General features: G+C 53.4%; 3 protein-coding genes across 8 annotated transcripts; 1 reads left to right on the top strand and 2 right to left on the bottom strand.

Moving 5' to 3' along the window:
* Nucleotides 1-97: 97 nt before the first annotated feature.
* WBP1 (WW domain binding protein 1) lies at nt 98-2,699 on the bottom strand. The gene is made up of 4 exons (XM_036764901.1): nt 2,115-2,699; nt 1,305-1,407; nt 909-1,085; nt 98-785 (listed from the first exon to the last, which is right to left on the bottom strand). Exons 1-4 carry the CDS (start codon nt 2,175-2,177, stop codon nt 277-279), a joined length of 852 nt encoding a protein of 283 aa, XP_036620796.1. The 5' UTR covers nt 2,178-2,699; the 3' UTR covers nt 98-276.
* On the bottom strand, nt 1,573-5,425 carry INO80B (INO80 complex subunit B). The gene is made up of 5 exons (XM_036764900.1): nt 5,248-5,425; nt 4,659-4,860; nt 3,673-3,791; nt 3,412-3,581; nt 1,573-3,296 (listed from the first exon to the last, which is right to left on the bottom strand). Exons 1-5 carry the CDS (start codon nt 5,303-5,305, stop codon nt 2,760-2,762), a joined length of 1,086 nt encoding a protein of 361 aa, XP_036620795.1. The 5' UTR covers nt 5,306-5,425; the 3' UTR covers nt 1,573-2,759.
* Nucleotides 5,426-6,790: 1,365 nt separating this feature from the next.
* RTKN (rhotekin) lies at nt 6,791-23,426 on the top strand. Of its 6 annotated transcripts, XM_036765444.1 has the most exons (14): nt 9,179-9,363; nt 9,811-10,165; nt 15,511-15,710; nt 17,738-17,799; nt 17,987-18,040; nt 18,179-18,296; nt 18,507-18,728; nt 19,110-19,204; nt 19,314-19,420; nt 19,668-19,778; nt 21,050-21,218; nt 21,546-21,650; nt 22,439-22,535; nt 22,651-23,426. In XM_036765444.1, exons 2-14 carry the CDS (start codon nt 10,094-10,096, stop codon nt 22,655-22,657), a joined length of 1,419 nt encoding a protein of 472 aa, XP_036621339.1. In that variant the 5' UTR covers nt 9,179-9,363; nt 9,811-10,093; the 3' UTR covers nt 22,658-23,426. The 6 variants fall into 6 exon arrangements, with proteins under 6 accessions (XP_036621335.1, XP_036621336.1, XP_036621333.1 ...); XM_036765441.1 differs by lacking the exons at nt 9,179-9,363; nt 9,811-10,165 and adding an exon at nt 7,082-7,422 and having other exon boundaries at nt 22,651-22,729; XM_036765439.1 differs by lacking the exon at nt 22,439-22,535 and having other exon boundaries at nt 9,297-9,363.
* Nucleotides 23,427-23,475: the final 49 nt, after the last annotated feature.

Consider the following 23,475-nt stretch of genomic DNA (forward strand, 5'->3'; position numbering starts at 1 on the left):
TCTGGTCAGTTATGATCCCCTATTCTCTTCTAAACTCCCCTCCTTTGAATCTTTTCCTCCCTTTAACCCAAAGCTAAAAATAATTCAAATTCACACCTAGCTAGTTAAATCTCTTTAATAAGGAAACCTGAGGTGTTGGGTATGTGTATGGGAAGGGCAACCACTATTCTCCTATATGCAGTTGCAACAGCCAGAGTCCCTTCCCTCAAGGGCCAGTGTTTCCTAACACCTTTCTGGCTGACACCATCAGAGATGAGAGGCCCAAGTTCCAGGTCCTCACAGAGCACAGCTCTGCCTGGGCCCAGCCCCTTCAGAGGAGACTGGGAATTCACAGGGAACAGGATCAGCAGGAGCTGAATTTAGGGAACAGATACTGCTATCCTGGAGTGGGGGTGGCCCAGCCCACCCCAGTTTGGCAGAACCCTGGTCAACTAGACCATGGCAGGTACCAGGACACAGCTCAATTCCTGAATCCCCAGTCAGCCTTCGATGGCGACAGGACCTATTTGGGTGTGCTGGACTCTCCCGTTCCCCTATATTCCCAGGCTGACCTTGGGCAACCCCCCCAGTTTCACTCTCCCATTCTACCCCATGTGGGTGGGTCCTGGAAGAGGCCTCTACAGGACCAGGTGGGGAGGGGGGGCAGCTGGAGGCACAGGAACAGCTGGTGCAGTCACTGGAGCTGGGTGATGGGGGCCCAGGGGCCACGCTGTATGGGGGAGGTGGGGTTCCAGGGCGGCAAGCTACATCCTCATAGGCAGGAAGCTTGAAGGAGGTGAGAAGGCCTGAAAACAGAATAGATAAGTCAGGACCATGAGCGACTGGATATGTAGGGAAATGGGAGGTGGTTAGTGCCCAGGCCAAGTTGCATAAGGAAACCCTTCGGAACCCTAAAGTCAGCGGCTTACGTAAGTCAAGCATGGAGCCCCCTGAGCTGGGGCCACTTCCATGGTAGGCTCCATGATAGGCTAACAGGTTGATCTCACGCTGGCGTTGCTGCTGCTGCAGGCGGAGTTTGGCTCTACGATGGCGGAAGGCACAGCAGCAGCTAAAGAGGATAAGGATGGTCCAAAGCAGCCAGAACCCTGTTGGGGTGAGGGGTGACAGAAGGCATGAGAAGTTTCAGGGAAGGGCCCAGGAGAGCTGAAGGCTACGGTTATTGGGAAGGACATTCCTAAGACGTGAGAAGGGGGACGGGGAAGGGGGGGGGGAACATCCCTGTGGAATCCCTGGCTGTCCCTGGGACAATAAAGGGCTATTGTCCTTTGTCCGGGTGGGGATGGGAGGCTCCCTGGGACACTCACACCAGAGCTCATAGTAGTAGGTGCAGCAACCAGTCTCTCCACAACAGTGGCCACTCTCACAGACATAGGGCTGATTGTTCACTCCCGGGCACAGCTCCCTAAGCTAGGAGGAGGAAATGGAGTCAGAGGAAACTACAGTGGGAAGGGAACGGGGGAAGGTGAAGGGGAGGGCACTCAACCCATCAAGAACTGTAACAAAGCAGAGATTAGACTTCTCTTATCACCAGGGAAGAGAACTAAGCAACGAGGAAAAACTGCACAAGCCACATTTCCTTGACATAAGCTTTTAATTATTAGAGCTGCCCAGCAGTGAAACAGCCTCGATAAGTGAGCATCATGTCAACAAGAGGAGCTCCAGCGTCCGTAGGATCACAGCCAGGGACCGGAAGCTAGCTCGCTCCTACCGTGGGGGTAGGATGAGAGGCCACTTCCTAGCTCCAAAGACTCCCCAGCCTCTCCCCATAATGATCTCCCTCCACCTCCTGCAGCGAGCCTGAGCAGGCCGCACAAGCCCGCTGCTCACAAAAGCCCCCGAAGATGACTGGACCGAGTCCCCGAGGTGGGATGTCTGCCCCCCAGCTCCCCAAGAAATGCCCATCATTCTCCCCTGAGTTCTGAAGCCGAAAGGGTGACAATGACATAGAAGCTAGATGGGCCACACCTAACGCGACACCCGTGTTTCCCAATAGGCAAAGGAAAGGGCTTCCGGGTGTCCTCAGCTGCAGTAGGGAGCCAGGTGGAAGAGGGCGGGATCACCTGTCGCGACAAGTTTCTGGCCTGTCGCGACAGCATACATTTGCTTCACGATACCTGCCGCACCCGGAGAGCCCCCCAAGTTTCGTGGCTGCCGTTCCCGGGACCGGCCCGCTCCATGCTGCTGCCTACAGGCCCGGGGAAGGAACCGCCACCTCCGCCGCCTGCCAGTCTGCCACTGCTTTCCGGGCCGCAACCACCATAGTCCCGGCCCAGACCATAGCTGCTACCGCCGCCATCGCTCCCCGGACTCACAGCTACCTAGCCTCGTAGTCTCTTAGCCAATCAGCAACGGAGTTGCGTCAGATTGCCACCAACCAGGAGCCGCTTCTTGAGGATCGGCCAATGGGAACAGCCTTCTAAGGCACTTCCGGAGACCAATGCGCTGCCGCGTCTCCACCACTCACCCAGACAACAGGGGCCCAGAGACAAAGAGTGAAGAAGCAATAGCCCAAAGACTATGATCGGCAGCACCAATAACCAATGGAAGGCATTAGTCCCGCCTCATGGGAACCAAGTCCACCAATTAATGTTCAGAGCCTCAAGAGAAGGCCGCTTTTTCGGAGAGCAGTCTCGAGGGATTGGCTGAGCTTCGCTCAGCAACATGGGCAGGAGGCGGGGGAGAGGGGAGCCCGAGGCGGACGTCGGGGGAGGACGGAGAGACCGCGGCGCCGGAGTAAGAGATGGGGAGGGCGGGTGTCCTCAGGTGGCCACTAGGGGGCCCGGCGGGGCAGCCCCAGCGCCCTCGGGCAGCCCGAGCTGCAGCTGCAGGTTGAGGCGGTAGCACTGCAGGCTACAGAGGGGCTGGCCCGTGCGCGAGCAGGCGTAGCGCCGCGGGTGGGGGCAGCCCGGGACGGAGCAGCGGGGGCGAGGGCCGGGAGGCGGAGGGGGCGAAGAGGCGGGGGTCGGCGTGGGCACGCCCACGGGGAAGGAGAGGGTAGTGCCGCGCGCCCCGCTGCTGTAGCGGACCATGGGTGTGGCGGCTGGCGGCCGGCCCCCGCGACGCTCCCCGCGCGCGCCCCCTCGGCCGCCGCGGCCGCTGGGGGCCGCAGTCTTGGTGAGCCTTTCAATGGTCTGGTTCTTGTGCTCCTCGGCCCGGCGGGCCGCCTGCAAGCGCCTCTTGCGGGCCCGCTCCTCTCGCTTCATCAGCATCTCCTCGGTGAGCGCCGGCGCGCCAGCGGCTGCCGGCAGTGCGAGCATGGGCGACGGCTGGCTGCGGGCCTTCTGCAGCAGGGCTCTCTGCGGAACACCGGGGAGGGGGCGGACGGTCAGAGGCCGGCCCGCGGGGTGGCCCTTCCCCTACCCAGGCCGCCGGCCGGGGCCCTCCCCGCCCCCCACACACACTCGCACACACCTGACGGGCGGTGAGCAACCGCTCGTTGATCTCCTTCTTCAGGTCCCCGTTGTCGTCCAGCTCCCCCTTCTCCAGGGCGTCCAACCAGCGCTGCTCTTCTTCATCTTCTCGGCCTCCCAAGCCTCCAGCCAAGTCCCCGAGAGGGGAAGGGGACAGGTTACTGTCTTCATCTGGGGACAAAAGCGTGGGGTCACACTGGTTACCCCAATCCAGGAAGGCCTCCGGACAACAGCTAATTCCCCGGACCCCCGAATCTCTCACCCAGCCAGGCTCGGTACTGCTCAATGGGGACCCCTTCCATTGGCTCTTCTTCATTGTCCACAACCATGAGGGGAGAAGGGGACCGGGACTGCTCGGGGATCACAGTGAAGGTCGGAACGCTGCAGAAGGACCCCACCCCAGAAGTGAAGTGAGAAACCTGGTCAACCGAGTCCTTTATCTTTCCCCTCCCCTCTTGTCTAACCTAAACCTGGCTTTCCTCCCTGGCTCCTCCTTCTGAGCTCCTTTCCTATGCTCCACATTCAGGACACCAAGTTAAGTCAACAAATCAATGTGCATTTATTAAGTACCTTCTTTGTGCCAGGCATCCAAAGAAAAGCAAAAACAGTATCTGCTTTCAAGCAGGAGCTCACATTCTAATGGATACTGTACCATCCAGCCCAGTCACCTGCCTCCTCCCACAGTTCCATCCACCCCAGAAAAACCTTGGGCTCATTTTGGTGCCATGGATAGAGTACTGGGCTTAGAATCAGGAAAACCCATCTTCATGAGTTCAAATGTAGCCTCAGACCCTCACTACCCATGTGACCTTGGGCAAGTCACTTTACTCTGAGCTGGAGAAGGAGATGGCAAACCACTCCAGTATCTTTGCCAAGAAAACCCCAAATGGGGTCACCCGAGAGTCACACAGGACTGAAACAACTCAACAAAAAACTAGTGGCCTTACCTCAAAGGTCAGCCAGACCCTCCTCCCAGTCTAAATAAGGAGGGACCTCTTTAACTTTCCCTAACCCCTGGATCTCCAACACCACTATGCAGTATTGCCATACCAAGAGCTAATTCCTTCCTGGAAAAGGACATACAATTCCAACACTGTACCAATCTGGGCTGTAAGCACTGCCCACAACATCCCAGGATCTTGAGTCTTTCCTTGGGAGGAAAACCCCCAGCCAGATCCTCCCTGGCACTCCAAAGCAGAGCCCATGACACTACTACCCTCCCCTAGAGACACACACACTTACACTTACCTTTTGGTACCCAGGACCTGGCCTCCCAGCTTAATCCTGAGTTTAAGCTGGGCTGGGGCTTGGGCAGGGCCTGAGGCAGTGCTAGGGAGGGGGGGGCCAGGCCCTTCCTCTTGATGCTGCTTCTTCTTGTGTTTCTTCTTGTGCTTCTTATGCTTCTTCTTGTGGCCACCGTGGCCGTGGCCACTCAGTTCCAGCTCCTCCCCTGGGGGTCAGCGCCGTTAGCTGGGGGTCGGGGCAGGGGCAGCACCCGGGGCACACAACTTGGGCAGGCATGGGGGACCCTTCCCGGGAGCTGGGGTGGGGGTTGGGAAGGGGATGGAAGGGGGGCTGTGACTAGGACGGGCCGTCTCCATGGCAACCAAGGAGGCGCCACGGGGGGGAGAGGAAGAGTGCTCGTTGCCATGGAGATCGCGCGCAAGTTGGCCCAGTCTGACCAGCCCAGCCGGGCCCGACCCGTAGGGGCTCCTAGAAGGAAGCGCTCCAGGCTCCCACCCACACTGCCCCCCGCAGGCCCTCAGCTGGGGACCCAGGAACTCTGGGAGGCGGGTCCCTTCCCACCTGGGCCTGAATCCTCCCGAGCACCACCTACCGGGTTCCGACCCCTCGGCGGCCCCGGAGGCGCCTCCGCGTCTCCACAGCTTGCTCATGGGCAGCACTACCTAATAAACACTGGAAAAGACTGAGACACACTGGAACGACCCCCTTCCGCCCCGCGGAAGCTCTGCTCCCGGAAGTGGAATCATTCCACTTCCGCTCGTGCCGAGGGCCGTCGGCCATCTTTGTGCGGGGCCGACCCAGCGGCCAAATGCCTCCCTCGGAGAAACCGAGCCCGCCCTTGAGGCTCCAACTCGGGTTCCTCTCCGCGGCCAGGGGGGCGGGGCTAGGGAGCGTTCCACCAGCGGCACGCGCATACGCACACGCACGAATCCCCCCTGCCAGTCCACGATCTCGTAGACCTGAAACACATTTCTTTACCGCAACTTTGGGTGAGAGGTTTTGTGCTCAATGCGGTGGGGAGGAGCCCTTATTCCGAAGGCAGATTTTTGCTGATTGTAAAAAAAAATAAAGTATAATTTTAGAAGTTTTTTTTTTAACCAAACCTGTGAAATAGGAAGTGCAAGTGTCATTATTCCCATTGAGATGAGAAAACTGAGGCAAAACGCCAGCTTGAATCGTACGCCAGATCACGCCGCTGGGGAATGGGGGGGGGGGGGCAGATGCATTCCAAACCAGCAAATACAGTGTTACCTTAGTACCGCTTTAAATCCACACTAGAGTTTTGCAACTATTAAAGCCAGTGAACTAAGCCATTACAGCTTAAAATGGAACCCAGATTTGTGGGACACTGTATTTATTAAGTGCCTACTCAATGCATGGTGTAGTGTGGGTTTTTTGGTTTGTTTTTTTCTAGAGGCCGAGACCCAAAGACAGAAACAAGAATTCTTCACGTACAGACTCAAACCCACGGCTCTTCCCAAAATTTCATGTGGAGCTCCCGAGGGTTGAGACTTTGGATTTTGCATTTTGTTTCCCCAGCGCCTAACACAGTGCTTGGAACATAAACAGGTACTTAATAAAAGCTTGTTGATCTGGTTACCTGTTTTTCACTTCCTGTTTCAGGTCCTCAGTTTTCTCATCCGTAGAATGAGAAGATAGAGCTCTAATGTTCTTTTCGGTCTGATCTGATTCTAGGATTCTTCCCACGTCTTTATGTGAATACACACGCGCACGAGCTCTTTGAGAGCAGGGACTGTTTTTGCTTTTCTTTGTATCCCTGGTGCTTAGCACACAGTAGGCGCTTAATAAATTATTGTTTACTTCACACGCGACACTTGTATAAATCACCACCCGGCGCGTACGCCTGCACACAGGTACCCACAGTCAGAGCAACGCTCCTTTCATTCCTGAGTTCACCTGTACGTACATCCACAGCAGCACTTACGATGCGAGTTTTCAACCACACGCATTTCTTCCCAGATTTTCACTTTCTGCTTTGCAGTCCTAGAGCCCTCCCCGGGGTGACCCTAGGCAGAGAACAGGACCTCTCGGAAACTGGAAAGAGGCATTTTCTCGCCGACATTCGCCTGCCAGTTAGCGGAGAGGGTGGAGCCAGCAGCCCAAAAGAACCTCCTTGGCCCCGCCCTTGCCTCAGGTAAGGCGCCTGCCTTCTCGGTCCCCAAAAACACACTCCAAGCCTTAGTTCAGATTGGATGCTGTTCTAACCAACTTCGCTCTTAATGCGGGGTTGGTTCAGGTGTCCGCTCAGGGGCGGGGCTCTCCTCGTGGTAACTCTGGAGTAAGGGTTCCTCCTCTTTCGTTTCCTAGGTGTCCCTTCCCGAGGCCAAGGGGCGGGTGAAATTTGGCTGTAGAGTAACTGGGAGATTCCCGGTCTTTGAGAGTGGGTGAGGGGGCCGGGCCAGGCGTGGCCGGGCGTGAAGGGACGGGACAAAGCCAGGCAGGACAGGACAGGAGCCCAGAGGAGATGAGAGGAAGTCCGGAACTGCGATTAGGGAAACCCGAGGCTTGGTGGTAACAAAAAACAAAACGAAAAAAATAACCTATCAACCAGACGAAAAAAAAGCCTAAAGACAGGGAAGCCCAGGACAAAAGAACCAGGGAAAGGGTCTGGTCCGTTCCAGTGTTAGACTGAAGAATGTTTTCCCGGAATCACCGGAGTCGGGTCACTGTAGCCCGGGGTTCTGCCCTGGAGATGGAGTTCAAACGCGGCCGCTTTCGCCTCAGCCTATTCTGCGACACCCCAGAGGTAGGAGACCCTCCTCACCCCTCCCTGCGTCTCTCGCCGCCTCCTACAGTTCGCCCAGCTCCCCGTCGCCTGTAAGGGGTGGGGCAAGGGGTGGACCTTGCAAGTGCCACAATTAGGGTACCAAGGGTTTTGGCTTAGAAAGGCACCAACTCCGGTCCGGTTGACTTTTCCCAGCCTCCGATTGGGCTAGCCCAGTCAGGGAAAATGTCCAGTTTGAGCCCCACTTCACTGGCTCCATTTAAGACTTCAAAACATCCCCGAAGTTGGTGGTCCCTCTCGGCTCATTCTGTACACACACCTGCTTTTCAGCCATATGCAGGACACTTGAAACCTCCTCTCCGCACCAAAACCGCCCTCTTAGGCCTAGTTCTTAGACTCCTCTTGGACTCCAGAGAGCCCTCTCTACCTCCAGTCTGGAGACTGAGTTAGGTGGAATTGGCAAGTGGCGGTGTGCACTTGAGATGGAAACGCAAATAGTTCCTACCTCCATTAGTTGGGGTACCGGTGTGGTAGAGAATAGGGGACATGAGTCCCTTTCCGCTTCCCCTCCCCAAGCTGGATAGCTTCACTAAATTATTAGGTTCCCTCCATGCGTTAATTATTAGTAATGAAGACTGGAGTTTGACCAGGAGTGTCCCCAAATGTCCAAGCCATGATCTGAGATACTTGTCTGGAAGAGGGAGTTCTTTATATATATTACAGAGAAACAGAGAGAGAGGAGGGGGGGGATTGTCTTTCTAGTAGGTGCAGGTACAGTGTGTGAGTGTGTGTGTGTGTGTGTTATGATTGATGATTGGGGACTAAATGAGAAAGAGGGAAAAATCCCTGGAAGAAGTCTCCAGCCCCCTGGGATCAGTGCCTTTCCCTCAGAAAGTTTTGTAGTGTGGTGAAAAAGTAGTCAGTTTAATTAGTGGAGCTATGTTTAGCCAGATTTGGATGCCTGTGTGATGTCCGTCAAGTAATTTCCTCTCTTTGGGTCTCAGTTTTCCTAACCAAGCATCAACAACGTCCTTGTACTAAATCAGGGGTTCTTAACCTTTTTGTGTGTTAGGTTTTGTGTTATGAATTCTGGTAAACCCTAAAGACATCCCTCTGGGAATGTTTTAAAATGCATAAAATAAAATACATAAAATACATAAAGGAAACCAGAGGTTAGTGAAAATAAAGATGTAATATTTTTCCTATCTAGTATCTGGCTTCCTTCTCCCTTCAGACCCGAAAAGGGTTACATATAATGGCTCCACCTGCCCACCCCCTCATTCTCCCCCAGCTGAGATTCCGGTTGGAACTCTGCTCTTTTCCTCTCCCTGGGAACAAAGGTTCTATTCATTGCTCTCTCCTCACCTACTCTTCTCTCTCTGCACAGCTGCCTCCGGGAAGGGAAGGGCTGGGAAGGTCTGGGCTGACTACTCTGAAATGCCACCCCCAGATTCTGTACACAAAGGGTCACCACCACGACGCTGTAGACCCAGGAGTCAGAATCTGGAGGCCTAGGAATTACTGAGGTGTTTATTGGGGTAGAACTTTTGAGTCGTGGAAGGAAAAGGCTGTCCCCTCCTACCAGTTGAGGCCACCCTAAACTTCAATCCAAGAGGTGGGGCATGGATCTGAGGGCGGAGCTGGAAATGAAGACAACTGCCGGCCTAATGGGTTAGGCGGCAGAGTTTGGAAACACAGTCCTAGGCTAGAGGACACTGGACCGAGAGAGAGGGGCTGGGCTTGGCCCGGGATAATAGGGCGGGGCCTGTATTTCTGTGACCTTGTGGGTCACTGTGTGCTCCAGGGGGAGGGGAGCAAGAGCTGCAGCTGGCGGGGGACTGGGGCTGGTTTCCTGTCTGGAAGGGAAGGGGCCCAGAGAAGGGAGTTATGTGTACAGGGGGGGAAAGAGCTGCATTCAGGCCCTGCCCACCTAGCCCCCTCTCTTTGCTGGAAAAGAGTGAGGTAACTGGGGAGGCTGGGCTGGTTTGGATGGGGCTGGACCGAGGCGGGGCACGGCAGAGCATGGGAGGGGCACTTTGGAGTGGATGGGCCATCCTCTACGACTCACCCGTTTCTACTTCCCCGGCCCTGGAGCTGCCTCACTTTCTCCACACGTACATCCTCCCTCCCCACTAAAAAGCTGAACCAGAGCCAGATTCCCAGTTGGAAGCCTCCAACCTTCCTCATCTGTTCCTTGGGAACCCTTAACAACCATGTGAAACCTGCAGCCAAATGCTGCTTGACACCCCCACACACACACACTTCTGCAAAATATCCCCATTCTGCCCCCCCCCATGCCATCACGCTACCCCTCACCCCCGTCCATGTACACATTGGCCCTCTGTCCACTGGGGCCAGTGATGTGGGCGGGGGCTAGGGAGGGAATGAAAGGCCCTTTCTCTTCCACAGCTGGGGAAGCAGCTGCCATCAGACCCAAACTGGATGCTCAAGTCTGCCTAGGGGCCCCCTCTGCCACTAGCCCCCCTCCCCTCAGTCAGTTCTCCAGACCCTCCCTTCTCCCCTCCCACCTTCCTTTCCCTTCCCCTCCCTCCATCCCTTGCTCCCGCCTGGGGCGGTGTCAGCAGCAGTGGAGAAAGTTTGTCGTGGCAGCCTAAAGTGCCTGACTCGAGGGAGTTAGGGGGTTGAAGGGAGGAATCAGGGCTGCTTCAGGGCAGAGCTGAGGGCCACAGAGATGCAGGACAGATTGCACATCCTGGAAGACCTGAACATGCTGTACATCCGACAGATGGCGCTCAGCCTGGAGGTAATGCCCCCACCCCCACCCCCACCCTTCAGGAGTGTATGCCGACTCTGCATGTGCCCGAGCCTTACTGCGCTACAGTCTGCTGGGGTTTGGGGAGGGGAAGGGAAAGAAAGTCCTTGCAGGATTGTGTACTCAAAGGCTGACTGCGGGTAGGTTTCAGTGTGGCCACCCCAACCCCAAACTGCCCTGCAGAGAGCAGCCGATGGATGCTGTGTGGCTTACATTCCATGTTGCTCACTGCCCTTTCTCCCACCCCCCACCTCCACACATTCTGGAAGTTGGATGTTGGCATGTGGCTTTTCTGGAAACTAGATGGGGAGTGAGGATTAAGAGGAGAAACAGCACCCGTGGAGTGGAAAATGGGCAGGTCACTTCCCTGGGCCTCTGTCACCTCATCTGTGAAATAAGGCCAGGGAGGTGAGGGGAAACTGGGGCCAGATGGCCTCTGAAAGGCCTTCCAGAAAGAGTAACTCTAAAGTTGACAGTGAGGAAGCTAGCTGAGATAGGACAGATTAGGAGGTGGTCAGAAGTGGGGCAGCCAGTGGTTGCATGGGCCTGGGGCACAAAGGAAGCAAGGAGAGTACAGGCTTGGGGACAATCTAGCCTTGTAAGTGACAATCCCTTCCACCCACCATATATCTAAGAGTCCTTCCTGACTGGCTGAAATCATATACACTGTCTCTGCTGACCATCTCTCCCTTGTAATCTAACCCCATGGGAGTTATGCTTACCAGCACAGCCTAAGAAAATTACTGTTGTATTGAACTGAGTGGCTTAGAGTTCCCTTTTCCTGCACCTCCATCTCCACCAACATAGGGGAAGGTGTGGAGATGGACTTGTGAAGGGTGCTCAAAGTTTGGACAAGGAGACTTAGAGTGGGTAGAATTAATCAGGAAAAGAAGACATTCTGGAGGTGACTTTAAAATGCATTCGAAAGAGGCATAGGAAGAGCAGTTATATATACGCAGGTCACCAGCCTGGGTTTGAACCACTTAGGATCTTGAGCAAATGAGATCTTTGAGCTTCAGTCTCCTCCTTTGGAAAATGGGGATAATGTTACCTGCATTACCTGCCTCACAGGGTTGCCGTGTGAAAAGTTTTATAAACCCTTAAGGTGCCATAGAAATGTGACCTAGTAGTTGTGTTGTTATATATGGAGCAGCCAGGGTGAACATTGGGAGGGGTGGGGAAGGGGGCATCCCAAGGAGGATCTGGGTCAAGAAACACAAGATGGAAAGTAACAATACTAGAAACTCTGAAGGGAGCAGTTGGATCTGGAGCTCAGGATGCTACTGGGGGCCACTGGAGACTGATAGCAGGGAGTCAGGGAAAAATCTGGGGAAACTGCATTTGAGAATCTAGTCTAGAAGAGGTAATCCATTGTCCAAATGGGGAGTCAGACATGGATTAAAAAACAAGATTCTTGGGTTTTCCTATACACATAGGGCAGGGAGTGAGGAGGGAGAGGGGATCAAAGGTAAGGGATGCTGTACTGGCTGAAAGGAGAGCAGTCATTTCCGATGTTGGGCTGAGAAGATGATCTGTAGACCTTGGAAAATCCGACTTCAGGGTGGAAAGCTGGAAAGCAAATGTACAGGTTGTGAGATATTTTCCCCCTTGAATGCCCTGGGCGGGAGGTTCTCTGTACTACCCTCTTTCCCCACTTCAAAATTCTTATAGGCAATGCGTTGCTTCCAAGGTGTAATGAAGGGGTCTCCCCGGATTGGGGCAGAATCTTGTTTAATCCTTCCTCTGTGCCCTACCCCTCTGCACCAGTCCTTGTGCTCACCACGTAGAACTTTGCCCATAGATCTTTGACTCTTTTGGAGAGGAGAAGATGAGTGGATTGGCAGCAAGCACTAGGTGAGGGGCTACAGCCCTCTCACCCTCTCTTCATTTCTCCCCGTGGGTTATAGTGCCGGGTCTGGGACTGAGTACCAAGTTCCCCTAGCCGGGGTGGAGCTCCAGGGCGTGGCCATCGTGAGGTGGGGCGGGGCTTGGGCTGTGGGCTGAATGCTGTGGGTGGGGGCTGCTGTATTTGAGGAGGGGACCGCGGAGACCCCGGGATGGTGGCTCTGTGGCCTGGGAGAGGTAAAAGGCTGGATACAAGTCTCTTGTTACCCTGGCCTCCCCCGCCGCGGCTGCTCTCGCGTCGGTTTGGAGCTGATGTCACCGGAGCTCCTGAGCTCTGGAGGCGTGAGGAGGACGCGGGAGCATTCGGGCCGAGCCTTGCTGAGCTTGCCCGGCGCCGGCCCTCCGGGCTGCAGCCCCCGTTAGCTAGCTCCGCACTGGCCCTGACCCGGCCAGTCCGAGTCCAGGGGTCAGAGCCGGCGGCGGAATGGACGGAGCAGAGGAAGGACGAGTAAGTGATGCCCGAGGGAGAGACATCCCGGGAGGGAGACTCCTGAGCCTCACAGCCCATCACTTCCATCTAGGGTCTTGTGGTCCGTGCCTAAGGGCAAGGGGCATAGGAGAGAGGCCTGGGAATAGACCCGCGTCGTATGTATGAAGGGAATCCTATTCCCTTTCCACACGCCCACGTACCCCTGCATAGCCAGCCACTGCAGAGCGCACAGCATGGCCAAACCCAGGGCAAGCAGGCAGCTTGCTTTACATGGGTAAATCTCAATGGACTTGGGGGGAGCTGGCTCCCCAGGGTTTTCCTAGAGGAGGACTGGAAAGGTACTTTATTTGAAGAGGAACAAAAAGGGAGAATTCCAGATAGAAATGAGGTGGGTGAAGGGGGCTGGGGGGAGGAAAAAAATTGGCTTGGCCCAAGTAAAAGAAGCTGAAGTTGGGAAGATAAGGGAGGACATAGGGCCCATAAATCTGAGCTTGGAGTATGTAGGGGAGGGGACTGAGGTGAGAGAAGAGATTGAGGTGATCAAGGAACTCCACACGAGGAGAACCCTTCTAGTAGTGTCCCCCTAAAATTTTGGGTGAAGATGGGTAATGAGGGCAACATGAGAGGTGAGGGCTGGGGGATGAGCATGTTTGGGGATGTTATTTGTGCTTGCACTCAAGATACTATGGTAGTGTGCTTAGCTCACTAACACATTAACTCAGAAAACAAACAAAAAAATGAAAACCCAGTGTTAATGGTTCCCCTCTGGCTATGGGATAAAGGCATACAAGGTCCTCGCATGCTGCCTTCTGCCACTACTCCCCTATAGAAAAGTCTTGGTCCAGGCAAACCAGACCCCTTGCCTGTTTGTCCACAAAGTTTCTTCCCCAGGAAACTGATCTCTCTCTGTCCTCCTCCCCAAATTTTAGCCATTCTTTAAGGCCCAGCTGAAATATTCCCTCCTCTATAAAAACTTACCAGATGAACCCAATTAGCAGCAGGCTTTTGATTCCCTCCAAATTCTTACATGGCTTTTGATATTTGTCTAACAGACTTATGACATACTGCCTCCTGTTGTAGTTATGTGTATGTGTGTGTAGATCTCCCCAGTGAGTTTCAGGGGAACAGAAACCACACTTTCCATGTTTTTATAACTCCATAGCACCCAAGTGCAGTGAGTTATACATAGAAGGTGCTTTGCTGGATAGATGAATCATCTTGCTTATCACCTGGGCCTCAGTGTTGTCATTGGTAAAGTGGAGAGGGTGTTCTCCACTCTAACATTCTGTTATTCCTTGCTCCTCTAACCAAGCCGCCTGCCTTCTCTCCCTGACCCTCCTATATTCCTTTCACTCTTCCTTTCATCTATATTGCCCCACTCTCAATTTTTTTGTACATATAGGTCCTTTTCCTTTTTTTAAAATCTCTTTTGGGATACAGACCTAGTAGTGGTATTGCTAGGACAAAGGGTATGCATGGTTTTATAGCCCTTTGGGCATAGTTCCAAATTGCTCTACAGAATGGTTGGATCAGTTCACAACTCCACCCACAGTGCATTAATGCCCCATTTTTCCCCCATCCCCTCTGCCATTTGTCATTTTCCTTTTCTGTCCTGTTAGCAAATCTAAGAGGTATAAGGTAGTACTTCAGAATTGTTTTCCCACTCTCTAGCTTAAGCAAAAGATCTATCGTTTTCCCTATTTTCAATTCCTGAGCTGAATTTAACTAAGATTCTCTCCCTCTCTTCCCAACACAGAACTGGGCCTAGGGTAGATGGGTCTTCTTGCCTAAAGTTCTAGGTTCAGACTGACCTGTAGGTCAACTGGGCCAGAGGGGTCTGTAGCTCCCCCTTCCACTTTTTCCCCTCCCTTCCCCCCAACATATTGTATGGCTCCTCTCAAAATTTCAGAACCTCCCCCCCATGTTCCTCCCTCCCCCATAAGGTTTTTAAAGCAGGAGATTCCCTCCTTCCATGCAGTTCCCCTCTAGGTCCATCATCCTACAACACCCTCACTCTGTGTTACAGGATAGTGTGTGTTGCTTTGTGGCAGTCTTCATGGTCTTGTCAGTGGGTTCAGCCCCTCCAGCTAGAGTGTAAGCAGATGAAGGTTTAGTCATTTCAGTCTGTGTCCGACTTGTCATCACCCCATTTGGGGTTTTTTTGGCAAAGATACTGGTTTGCTGTTTTCTTCTCCAGTTCATTTTACAGATGAGGAAACTGAGGCACACAGGGTTAAGTGATGTGCTATAGTAAGTGCCTGAGATCAAGTCTGAACACCAGTCTTCCTGACTCCTGGCCAAGCTCTCTATCTGCTGTACCACCTAGCTGCCCTAAGCAGATGAAAGGGGTGACTCCCCTAGTACCCCACTAACCCTGAATCAGTGCTTCATTCAACACTATTTGTGTGTAGTTGGGTACCTAGTTTATGCAATATAATATTAAGGCCTGAGGATTTCAAAGATGACTAAGACACAGTCTATTCCCTTCTCTCCAAAGTCTTATTCTCTAGGAGGGGGAGATAAGGTGTATACGTACCTAGGATAAAGGCAGTGTATGATGTGTGCTAAGAAGAGTACCCAGAGATCACTTCTGCCTGACGATGCGTCAGTAGAGCATGTGTACCATAAAGGTTTAGTAGAAATTCAACAGGCAGAATTAGGAAGGTAGGCTGGAATATGATATTAATAGTGTGGAAGGCCTTGAATGCTATAAGTAATGGGAAGCTGCTGGAGATTTCTTTAAGAAAAGAGAGGTCTCTCTTTGTGCTTTAGGAAGCACAATGGATTAAGACCTTATTTTTGGCAGTATTTTTAGGATAGATCGAGAAAGAGGAGGCCGGGAGACTAATTTAGGAGGCCATAATGATAGTTCATTATTTATTTGTTTGTTTGTTCATTATTTAACTCAGTTTTTCCCAGGGCCTTCCTTGACTCAAATATTAGGGGAGAGGGTGAGCGAATCCTGCCTCTTCAGTTCTATTAGTTATTTCTCTGTCCTCAGGATACAGAGCTGCAGCGGAAGCTGGACCATGAGATCCGGATGAGAGAAGGAGCCTGCAAGCTGCTGGCTGCCTGCTCCCAACGGGAACAAGCCCTCGAAGCCACCAAGAGCTTGCTGGTGTGCAGCAGCCGCATCCTCAGCTACATGGGAGAGCTGCAGCGTCGGAAGGAAGCACAGGTGCTGGGGAGGACAGCAAGGCGGTGAGCAGTGGGGAAGAGGAGGAGACGAGTTGGGGGGGTGCTCCTGCACTAAGCAAATACTGTCTGGAGTCAAGGATGCATTTAACCAGTACCTATTGAGTGTCAGCTGGGTGTCCAGTGATGCCCAATTGACAAAGAGGACTGAGCGGGATAGGTTGGCATGGGTAGTATTAGGCTGTCAAAGAGAGTTTGGTGCACGTGGTGTCTAGGAGCTCCAGAATCATTGGAGGGAGCCCTCTGGAATGACTGGACTCTGATGCTTGAGCAGCCTGGCACCCAGAATCACGTCAGGCATCATGAACTGGTTTGTTCATTGACTGTGGCATTATAAGATGGGATTCCCCATAAGCTCTTCCAGAGTGACCCTGAACACAGAATGCAGTTCCCTGGTATTGGATATGGGCTAAGCAAGGAGGCTGGTAGTATCCGCACTAGCTCTTGATGAGAATGTTAAAATGGGCGGCTTGCAAGACAGGAAGATGGAGGGCTTTCAGAAGCACTTTGAGCTTTGGGATCTATTGGAATAACCACAGCTGTAAGGGATTTAGTGGGGAGGCTGTCTGTGCTGTCAAAGATTTGGGGTCCAGCGTTGGAGAGACCCAAAGCTGCTCCAAATCGAAGACTACAGACACAGAGCTTGAAAGAGCCAGGGTCTATGGCAGTGCATTTTCTGTATGAGAGGCATCATGGCACCATGGATAAAGGACTGGGCTTGGGAGGGAGACTAGAGTTCAGATCCCACCTGAGACACCTACTAGCTGTGATGACTCAGTTTCCTCATCTGTAAAATGGAGGTGTGGAGGGGAATAGACTTCTGTATATGGCCTCAAAGGTCCTTTCCAACTTTAAATCTGTAACCCCAGTTGGTAAAATGTGACGAGCACTGTAGGACTCCAAAGCATTGGACATGAGTGTTGATGGGGTGAGGGTAGGGGAGAAACCTCAGAGTTGAGATCACTGTAGTGGGAACCTGATTAGCTAAAGGGCATCAAGGAAAGGTACTAGTTACCCAGTATGGTAAAGGAGAAGTTGGCATGGGGGTCAATGTGGGATTTCCACCTGAAAGGGACCTAGTTCAACTCTCTAATTTTAAAAATAAAGAAACTGAGGAAGGTCAAGTAACTTCCCCCAGGTCCCAGCGGTGAGTAAATTTTAGGGCCAGGATTTCCACTGGAAGTTCTAACTGCCAACCCAGAGCACCACAGTCCCTTGGAATACAATGGCAGGCCAGCAAAAATAAGCTTCGACACTCTTCCTATCAATCAGGCCACCAGGAGCGTCTTACTAATTACCTGCTGTGTTTCTCTATGTTCTTCCCTTCCACCCACCCCCCCCATACATGTAATATACATATAAAAAGGGTTAATGGAATGTAGGGAGGGAGGGAGGAGATGGGCAATGTTAGTTGATTAATAAGAAAATAACTGATATTTATAAAATGATTTTGAGTTTGGAAACTTCCTACTTGAGATTCATGACACTCCTGTGATGTAGGTATGATGTGTACTATTATCCCCATTGTACAGATGGGGAAACTGAGTCTCTGAGAAGCTGAGTGACTTGCCTCTGGTCATACAGTTAATTTCAGAGAGCAGGATTCAAACTGAGTTCTCTCTTACTCCTAAATTCAGCCCTTTTCTACCATGGAAGAAGGGACCCAATAAAGCAAGATTTATTATTCTTGCAAGGCATCTGAGCCAAGGAATATGTATGAGTTTATATATGACTCTGGAACCATGTGTATATACAGGGGTGGAAGCATGTTAAGTGATCGCTGGTACTAATGACGGGGTTAATGAGAACATATCGACCACTGTACAAAAATTCCTAGGGCCATCCAGCTGCTTGTGCTTGATCTTTTGGTCACCCCCAATGTCCGCCATGTCAGTAAGCTATTATTAAGCACAGGAGAGAATGCCAGGTATCGGGATGGTCCATAATCCCTATGTTTCTGGCCAGGGGTTGGAGGGGGAAAAGGAGAGGCGTTTAACCACAATAATATGCTTATTTTCTCCCCTGCACCCAAGGCCTTCAGACACTGGGCCCCCTCCTGAACGCTCTCCATGTCGCGGCACAATTTGTATCTCTGGTAAGGAACCTCTGGTTCATTTTCACTGACCCATTTCACCCCGTCCTAGCATCCCCTTCCATTACTCTCCCTGCACATGGTCTCTGTCCCTGGGGCTAAAGAGTATTGTCCAAGGTGAATATATTTTCTCTTGGGGTACCTCCTTTCTCCTGCTGTCTCAACCCACCCTGGGTCCCTTCTCCTCTAGATATCAGAATCCCCCTCATGTGGAAGGACACAGAGTATTTCAAGAACAAGGGAGGTGAGTCTCATAGACTGCAATCTTTTCCCTGGGGAATGGGCTAGGTAAAGTCCCCAAGGGAGCCTATCTGCTCTGTTGATGGAGGTACCTAGCAATGTCTGTCCATCCCTATTTGACCTCTGGCTTCTCTACCTTCAGACCTACATCGATGGGCTGTATTCCTGTTGCTGCAGCTGGGGGGGAACATCCAGGACACAGAGATGGTCCTGGTAGACAGGACGCTAACAGACATCTCCTTTCAGAGCAGTGTTCTTTTGTGAGTCCTTCACCCCTCATCCTTCCCTACTGTCCAACCCAGACCTGATCCTTGGGAGAGGTAACCAGGGTATGTCTCTGAGGGAAGGCAGAATATGGGAGGTAAGATCATCCTGATCCCATAGGTCTCCTCCCCCTCCCCCATAACTCTCCTAGGGTCTCCCTGGACTCCCTCCAGAGCCCTTTCTCATCTCAACCCCACCTTTTGTAGTACTGAGGCAGGACCAGACTTTGAGCTGCGGTTGGAGCTGTATGGGGCCTGTGTAGAAGAGGAGGGAGCCCTGGCCGGGGCCCCCCGGAGACTGGCCACCAAGCTCAGTAATTCTCTGGGCCGATCCTCAGGAAGGCGTGTTCGGGCTTCGTTGGACAGCACTGGGGGCTCTGGGAGTGGAAGTGCAGCCAGCCCCATCCTGCTCCCCACTCCAGCTGTGGGGTAAGACATTATCTGGAGGCCTTGTGGCTCTCTCCAGTGGTCTCTGAGCCTCTGACTGGGCTAGCGTGGAAGAAGGGGAGGGACATACCATCAAAGAACACTGATGTGGGAGGTGAGGACACCCATTTGGAATATGTGTATGGGCCAGGACATGTCTGTGTGATTAACAGCAAGGTGAGCCAGGCTCAGTGATTTCAAGAGGCCTTGGAGGTGGGTGACCCTGGAGTGGGATTTCTAGTGAAAGAAGGGATGCCTCACAAAGCCCTCAATGACAAGGGAAGAGGAGAGTTGTGGCCATTTGACTCTTCCTGCCTTATAACACCTCCCTGAGGGCTATTCCCCATTCTCATTCCCATCTGTTTCTTTTCGTCCCTCCCACAGGGGTCCCCGATATCACCTCCTGGCCCAGACCACCCTGACTCTGGCTGCGGTACAGGACGGCTTCCGTACCCACGATCTCACCCTCACTAGTAATGGTGAGTGACTGAGGGTAGATGGGGGTGAAGTCTGATTCTGGGTGAAGAGAAGAGGGTCCCAGTTAAAGGGCCCCCCTCCCTTTCCCCAACATCTCTTTCTTCTCTCTAGAGGAGAGCCCAGCCTGGCTGCCCCTCTATGGCAGTGTGTGTTGTCGCCTGGCAGCCCAGCCCCTCTGCATGACCCAGCCTGTCATGAGTGGCACCCTCAGGGTGCAGGTGAGGGCAGAGAGGGACCAAAGGAGTGGGGGGAAGGAGAAAAAAGAGATAGTTATTCGGAGGAATTGAGAGACAAGAAGCAGGGAGCCCGTGGGAAGTACATAAGTGAATCATCAGCTTAAATCTAGGCATAAGTGAAACACAGTGTCACTGAAAGGCACCAGGGTGAGGTGGGATGGGAAGGATGGCGAGGAGGGTGGCAGTAGAACGTGACTTCTAACCTTGCCTTGTTTACCCTGGCCTGCAGAGCTGGGGTCAGGTACATGGCATCCTGAAAGGAACAAACCTTTTCTGTTACCGACATCCTGGCGATACCAACACTCAGGAAGACCCATTGTTCACCATTGCAATCAACAAGGTGATGATGCCAGCTTGGGTACCCCTAAGCCAAGGGGAGCTGGGGAGGGTCCTCTGCAGAACATGGGAGGACACCCCTTCAAACTGCAGAACTGGACCTTGGACAGAAAGGGGGCTCCCACTCATATAGGCCTCAAGGATGGAAACTGCCCAGCATTGGCCGCCAGACCACAGTGAGCCTGACCTGCCTCCGCTCAAAACAGCAAATCAGTTCCTGGAAATGGAGCCTCCCAGACACTCATTGTTTGCCATCTTCCAGGCTCTTCTGGCCCCAGATCCCACCTGGGACTTTTACTGTATGATTTGGGTCCTTACTAGGCTCTTAGGCCTCAGCTTCATCTCTAAAATGCCCTTCCTCTTCTGTCTAGAGGTCTCAGTCCTCCTTCTCCTTTATCTGTCTGTCTGTCCCTGCCTCCCTCCCTCTTCCTCCCTCCCTTGTCTCTGTCCCTCCCTCCCTCTCTCACCCTCCTTTTCTCCCTCCTTCTCCTCTGTCTCTGTCTCTCCCTCCCCTTCTCTTTCTCTTTTTGTTTCTCTCTCTCTGGCAGTCTTTTAGCACTCAACCTTACTCTGTCTCTTGGTCTAGTCTTACTCTTCTTTCAGGTTTTCCTCCCTTGTTTCAGAACAGGGGTTCCTGAGCTGTTGTAAGTCATGGTCCCTTTGGCTGTCTGGTGAAATCCATTGACCCTTCTCAGAGTATCACTCGACTGCAAAAAAAATAAAGCATGTGGGATAACAAAGTATACCAGTTATACTGAAATAGTTACCAATACATAATTTTTTTTCTAATATACTTTTTAAAAACAAGGTCAGGGACCCTAGGTTTTAGAAGGACCTTAGAAGACATTCCCTTCAGTTCAGTGGCTCTGTCTCCCACCCTGCCCTCTCTGTTTTTCCCTGTGTTTGACTTTACCCAGCTCTGCCTTTGGCCTCTCTCTTTTTGTGAAATCTGGGCCTCAGTTTCCTTATCTGCAAAATGAAGGGATAGAAGGGGGTTGGACTTGTTATTTGCCAAACTGTAGATCTCAGTCCTAAATTATTTTGTCTGTCAGTCATGTGAGTTTCTTGTCAGATGTCTTCTCTTAACCTCTGATCCTGTCTGGTCTTAGGGTCACAGACCTCTGGTTCTCTGACCATACGCTAGTTAGCTGATTATATCCCCACTTGGCCAGGCCCTCTGTGGGGGTCACCTGAAAAAGGGGGAGTAGGAAGGAGAGCTTGGAGGAGGAAGGCTCTGGCACGTGGGCTGGACCTGAACCTCTTCCCTTTTCCCAGGAGACTCGGGTCCGGGCTGGGGAGCGGGACCAGAGCCTGGGGGGACCCCTCACCCTCAGCATCAGTAACCGGTACGGGGGGGATGAAGTGACCCACACATTGCAAATGGAAAGCCGGGGGGCCCTACAGCGCTGGATGGAGGCTCTGTGGCAGCTCTTCTTTGACATGAGTAAGTGGGTGTAGGGTGCTCCTGACATGGGGTAGGGGGCTGGACCTACAGCGCTCCTGGGAGCCTTCATAGGTCGGCTTCATGGTCTGCAGCACTTTTAGGGGCTCTTATGGGCTGGTGACAGGTGGGGTAGGTCTCACAGAGCTCTGAGAAGGCTCGCAAGGCTGTAGTAGTCCAAGACTGGAGGACAGGCTGGCAGGGTCTTGTTAGGATGCTACCCATCTCTGACCAGTGATTGGGAGGGTTTATTGGAGAAAGGAGCCAGGGTGAAGTCTAGGCACCCAGAGGACCCACCATGGCCTGTACCCTTTTCCTCCCCTCCTGTAGGCCAATGGAAGCAATGCTGTGATGAGCTCATGAAGATTGAAGTCCCTCCTCCACGAAAGCCACCCCCTGCACTGGCCAAGCAAGGCTCGCTCTACCATGAGATGGGTAAGGGAGGCTCCATGCATGGGAGCAGGAGGGAGGTGGGTGTGCACCAGGAGGCCCAGAGGATGGAGGCAGGGAGATGGAAAAGGGTCCTTAGGCTTAGGCACATCATCTTTGAGCAGAAACAATATCCAATTTGCTTCTTCCTGTCTGGCCCACTCTCTTCTCACTCATCCACCTCCAGCTCTGTCCTGTTCTCAGGCTCACCTACCTCCCCTGCCTTTGACATGTTCTCAGAAGACCCACTACCTCCTCCCAATGTCTCTTCTGACCCCCAGCTCAGACCCACTCCCATTCCCCACTGTCACTTCTCACCCTCCCCTCAGACTCACTCCCCTCCCCCACTGTCACCTTTCACCCTCTTCTCAGACCCACTCCCCTCTCCCACTTTCACCTCTGACCCTCCCCTCAGACCCACATCCCTCCCCCACTGTTACCTCTGACCCTCCCCTCAGACCCATTCCCCTCCCCCACTGTCACCTCTCACCCTCTTCTCAGACCCACTCCCTCCCCCCACTGTCACCTCTGACCCTCCCCTCAGACCCACTCCCCTCTCCCCTTTCCCTCCCAGGTCTGGCTTTCTCCTCCTCCCTAGGCCTGTTTTCAGCCCTCTCCTGCTCTTAAGTCTCCCCTAAAATGGTTTCTTTCTGAGAGTTCTCCAGGCCTTTCTTTTCCTAATGTCTTCTTTTCTGTCTCCCCTCATGCCGGTCTTGTCTCCGGGGACCACTTCCCTTCCTTTTCTTGGTTTCTCTGGGCCTCGTCACCTTCTCCCCCTCCCTCCCCTCCCTCAGCCTTGGTCCCAGGGGGCCCAGGCGAGGGGCTACTGCTCCAGGATAATGCTGTATCAGCCGAGATCCGGGCTCTGCTCTCCTCCTATTACAGCGACAGGTGACAGCTGGCCTGGTGGCTGGGAGGGGGTCTGGAGGGGGGCATGGCACAGATCACGTCTGGGGCCGAAGCTCTGACGTGTACCCCACCCCCAAATCCCCTCCCGGTGCTACAGCTATTGAACCTCTAGATGACATCGCAGCAGTGACGGACATCCTGGCCAAGCGGGAGGGGCCCCCCCTGGATGTCCCCCCACCCTGGCTGGCATTATTTACAGAGAAGCTGCCCTCCTCAAAGCTCCCAATCCATGTACCCCGAAGCCCCTCTCCTCCACCCCGGGCCTGCCCAGGCCCCCGAGCCACTCCCTGGGGCCGGCCCCGTACCCTCTCCCTGGACGCTGCTCCCCGAGGCCGGCCCCCTCTTCCTCCCCGCTCCAGCTCTAGTTCCAGCTCTGGCTCTGGAAGCCCTGCCCCCCGACAGCGGTCCCCTCCAGCCCGAGGTTTCCGGGCAAAAGCCCGGCCCTGGCTCCAGTCACCTGTGTGAGGGGTTGTAGGAGGGGGTGCTACTGAAAACAGGGTAATGCTGGAAGAGGAAAAGCCTTCTGATGTCAAAGGAGTGATGTCAGGGCAGGATTAGTGGTGCCATGATGAGGGTCTTGGGATGGCCACCTTGATGCCTGGCTCTGTTGTGGTTTTGGTGGGAATGCAAACCCCTCCCTAACTGTAGGGCCACCACAAGGGGACCTTGTCCACAGCTGGCTGGTGGACCCCGGCCACTTCCTGAGAGAAAACTGGAACACCCCCAGCCCAAATGCACTAACCCCCCCTTGGGCAAAAATGAGGCAGATAGCCCTTGAGGTTCTGGAAGGAGGGAACCATAACCCCAGAAAGGGTGCCTGTCCACATCGCTTCCCCCCCAACTTGGTCATTAAAGTCTATTTAATATCATGGAGCTTGATCGTGTTGCTGTGATTGGGGGTTGGGGGTGGGCGGGGCAGGCA

Source organism: Trichosurus vulpecula, chromosome 6, assembly GCF_011100635.1.
Source record: "Trichosurus vulpecula isolate mTriVul1 chromosome 6, mTriVul1.pri, whole genome shotgun sequence".
Taxonomy (NCBI): domain Eukaryota; kingdom Metazoa; phylum Chordata; class Mammalia; order Diprotodontia; family Phalangeridae; genus Trichosurus; species Trichosurus vulpecula.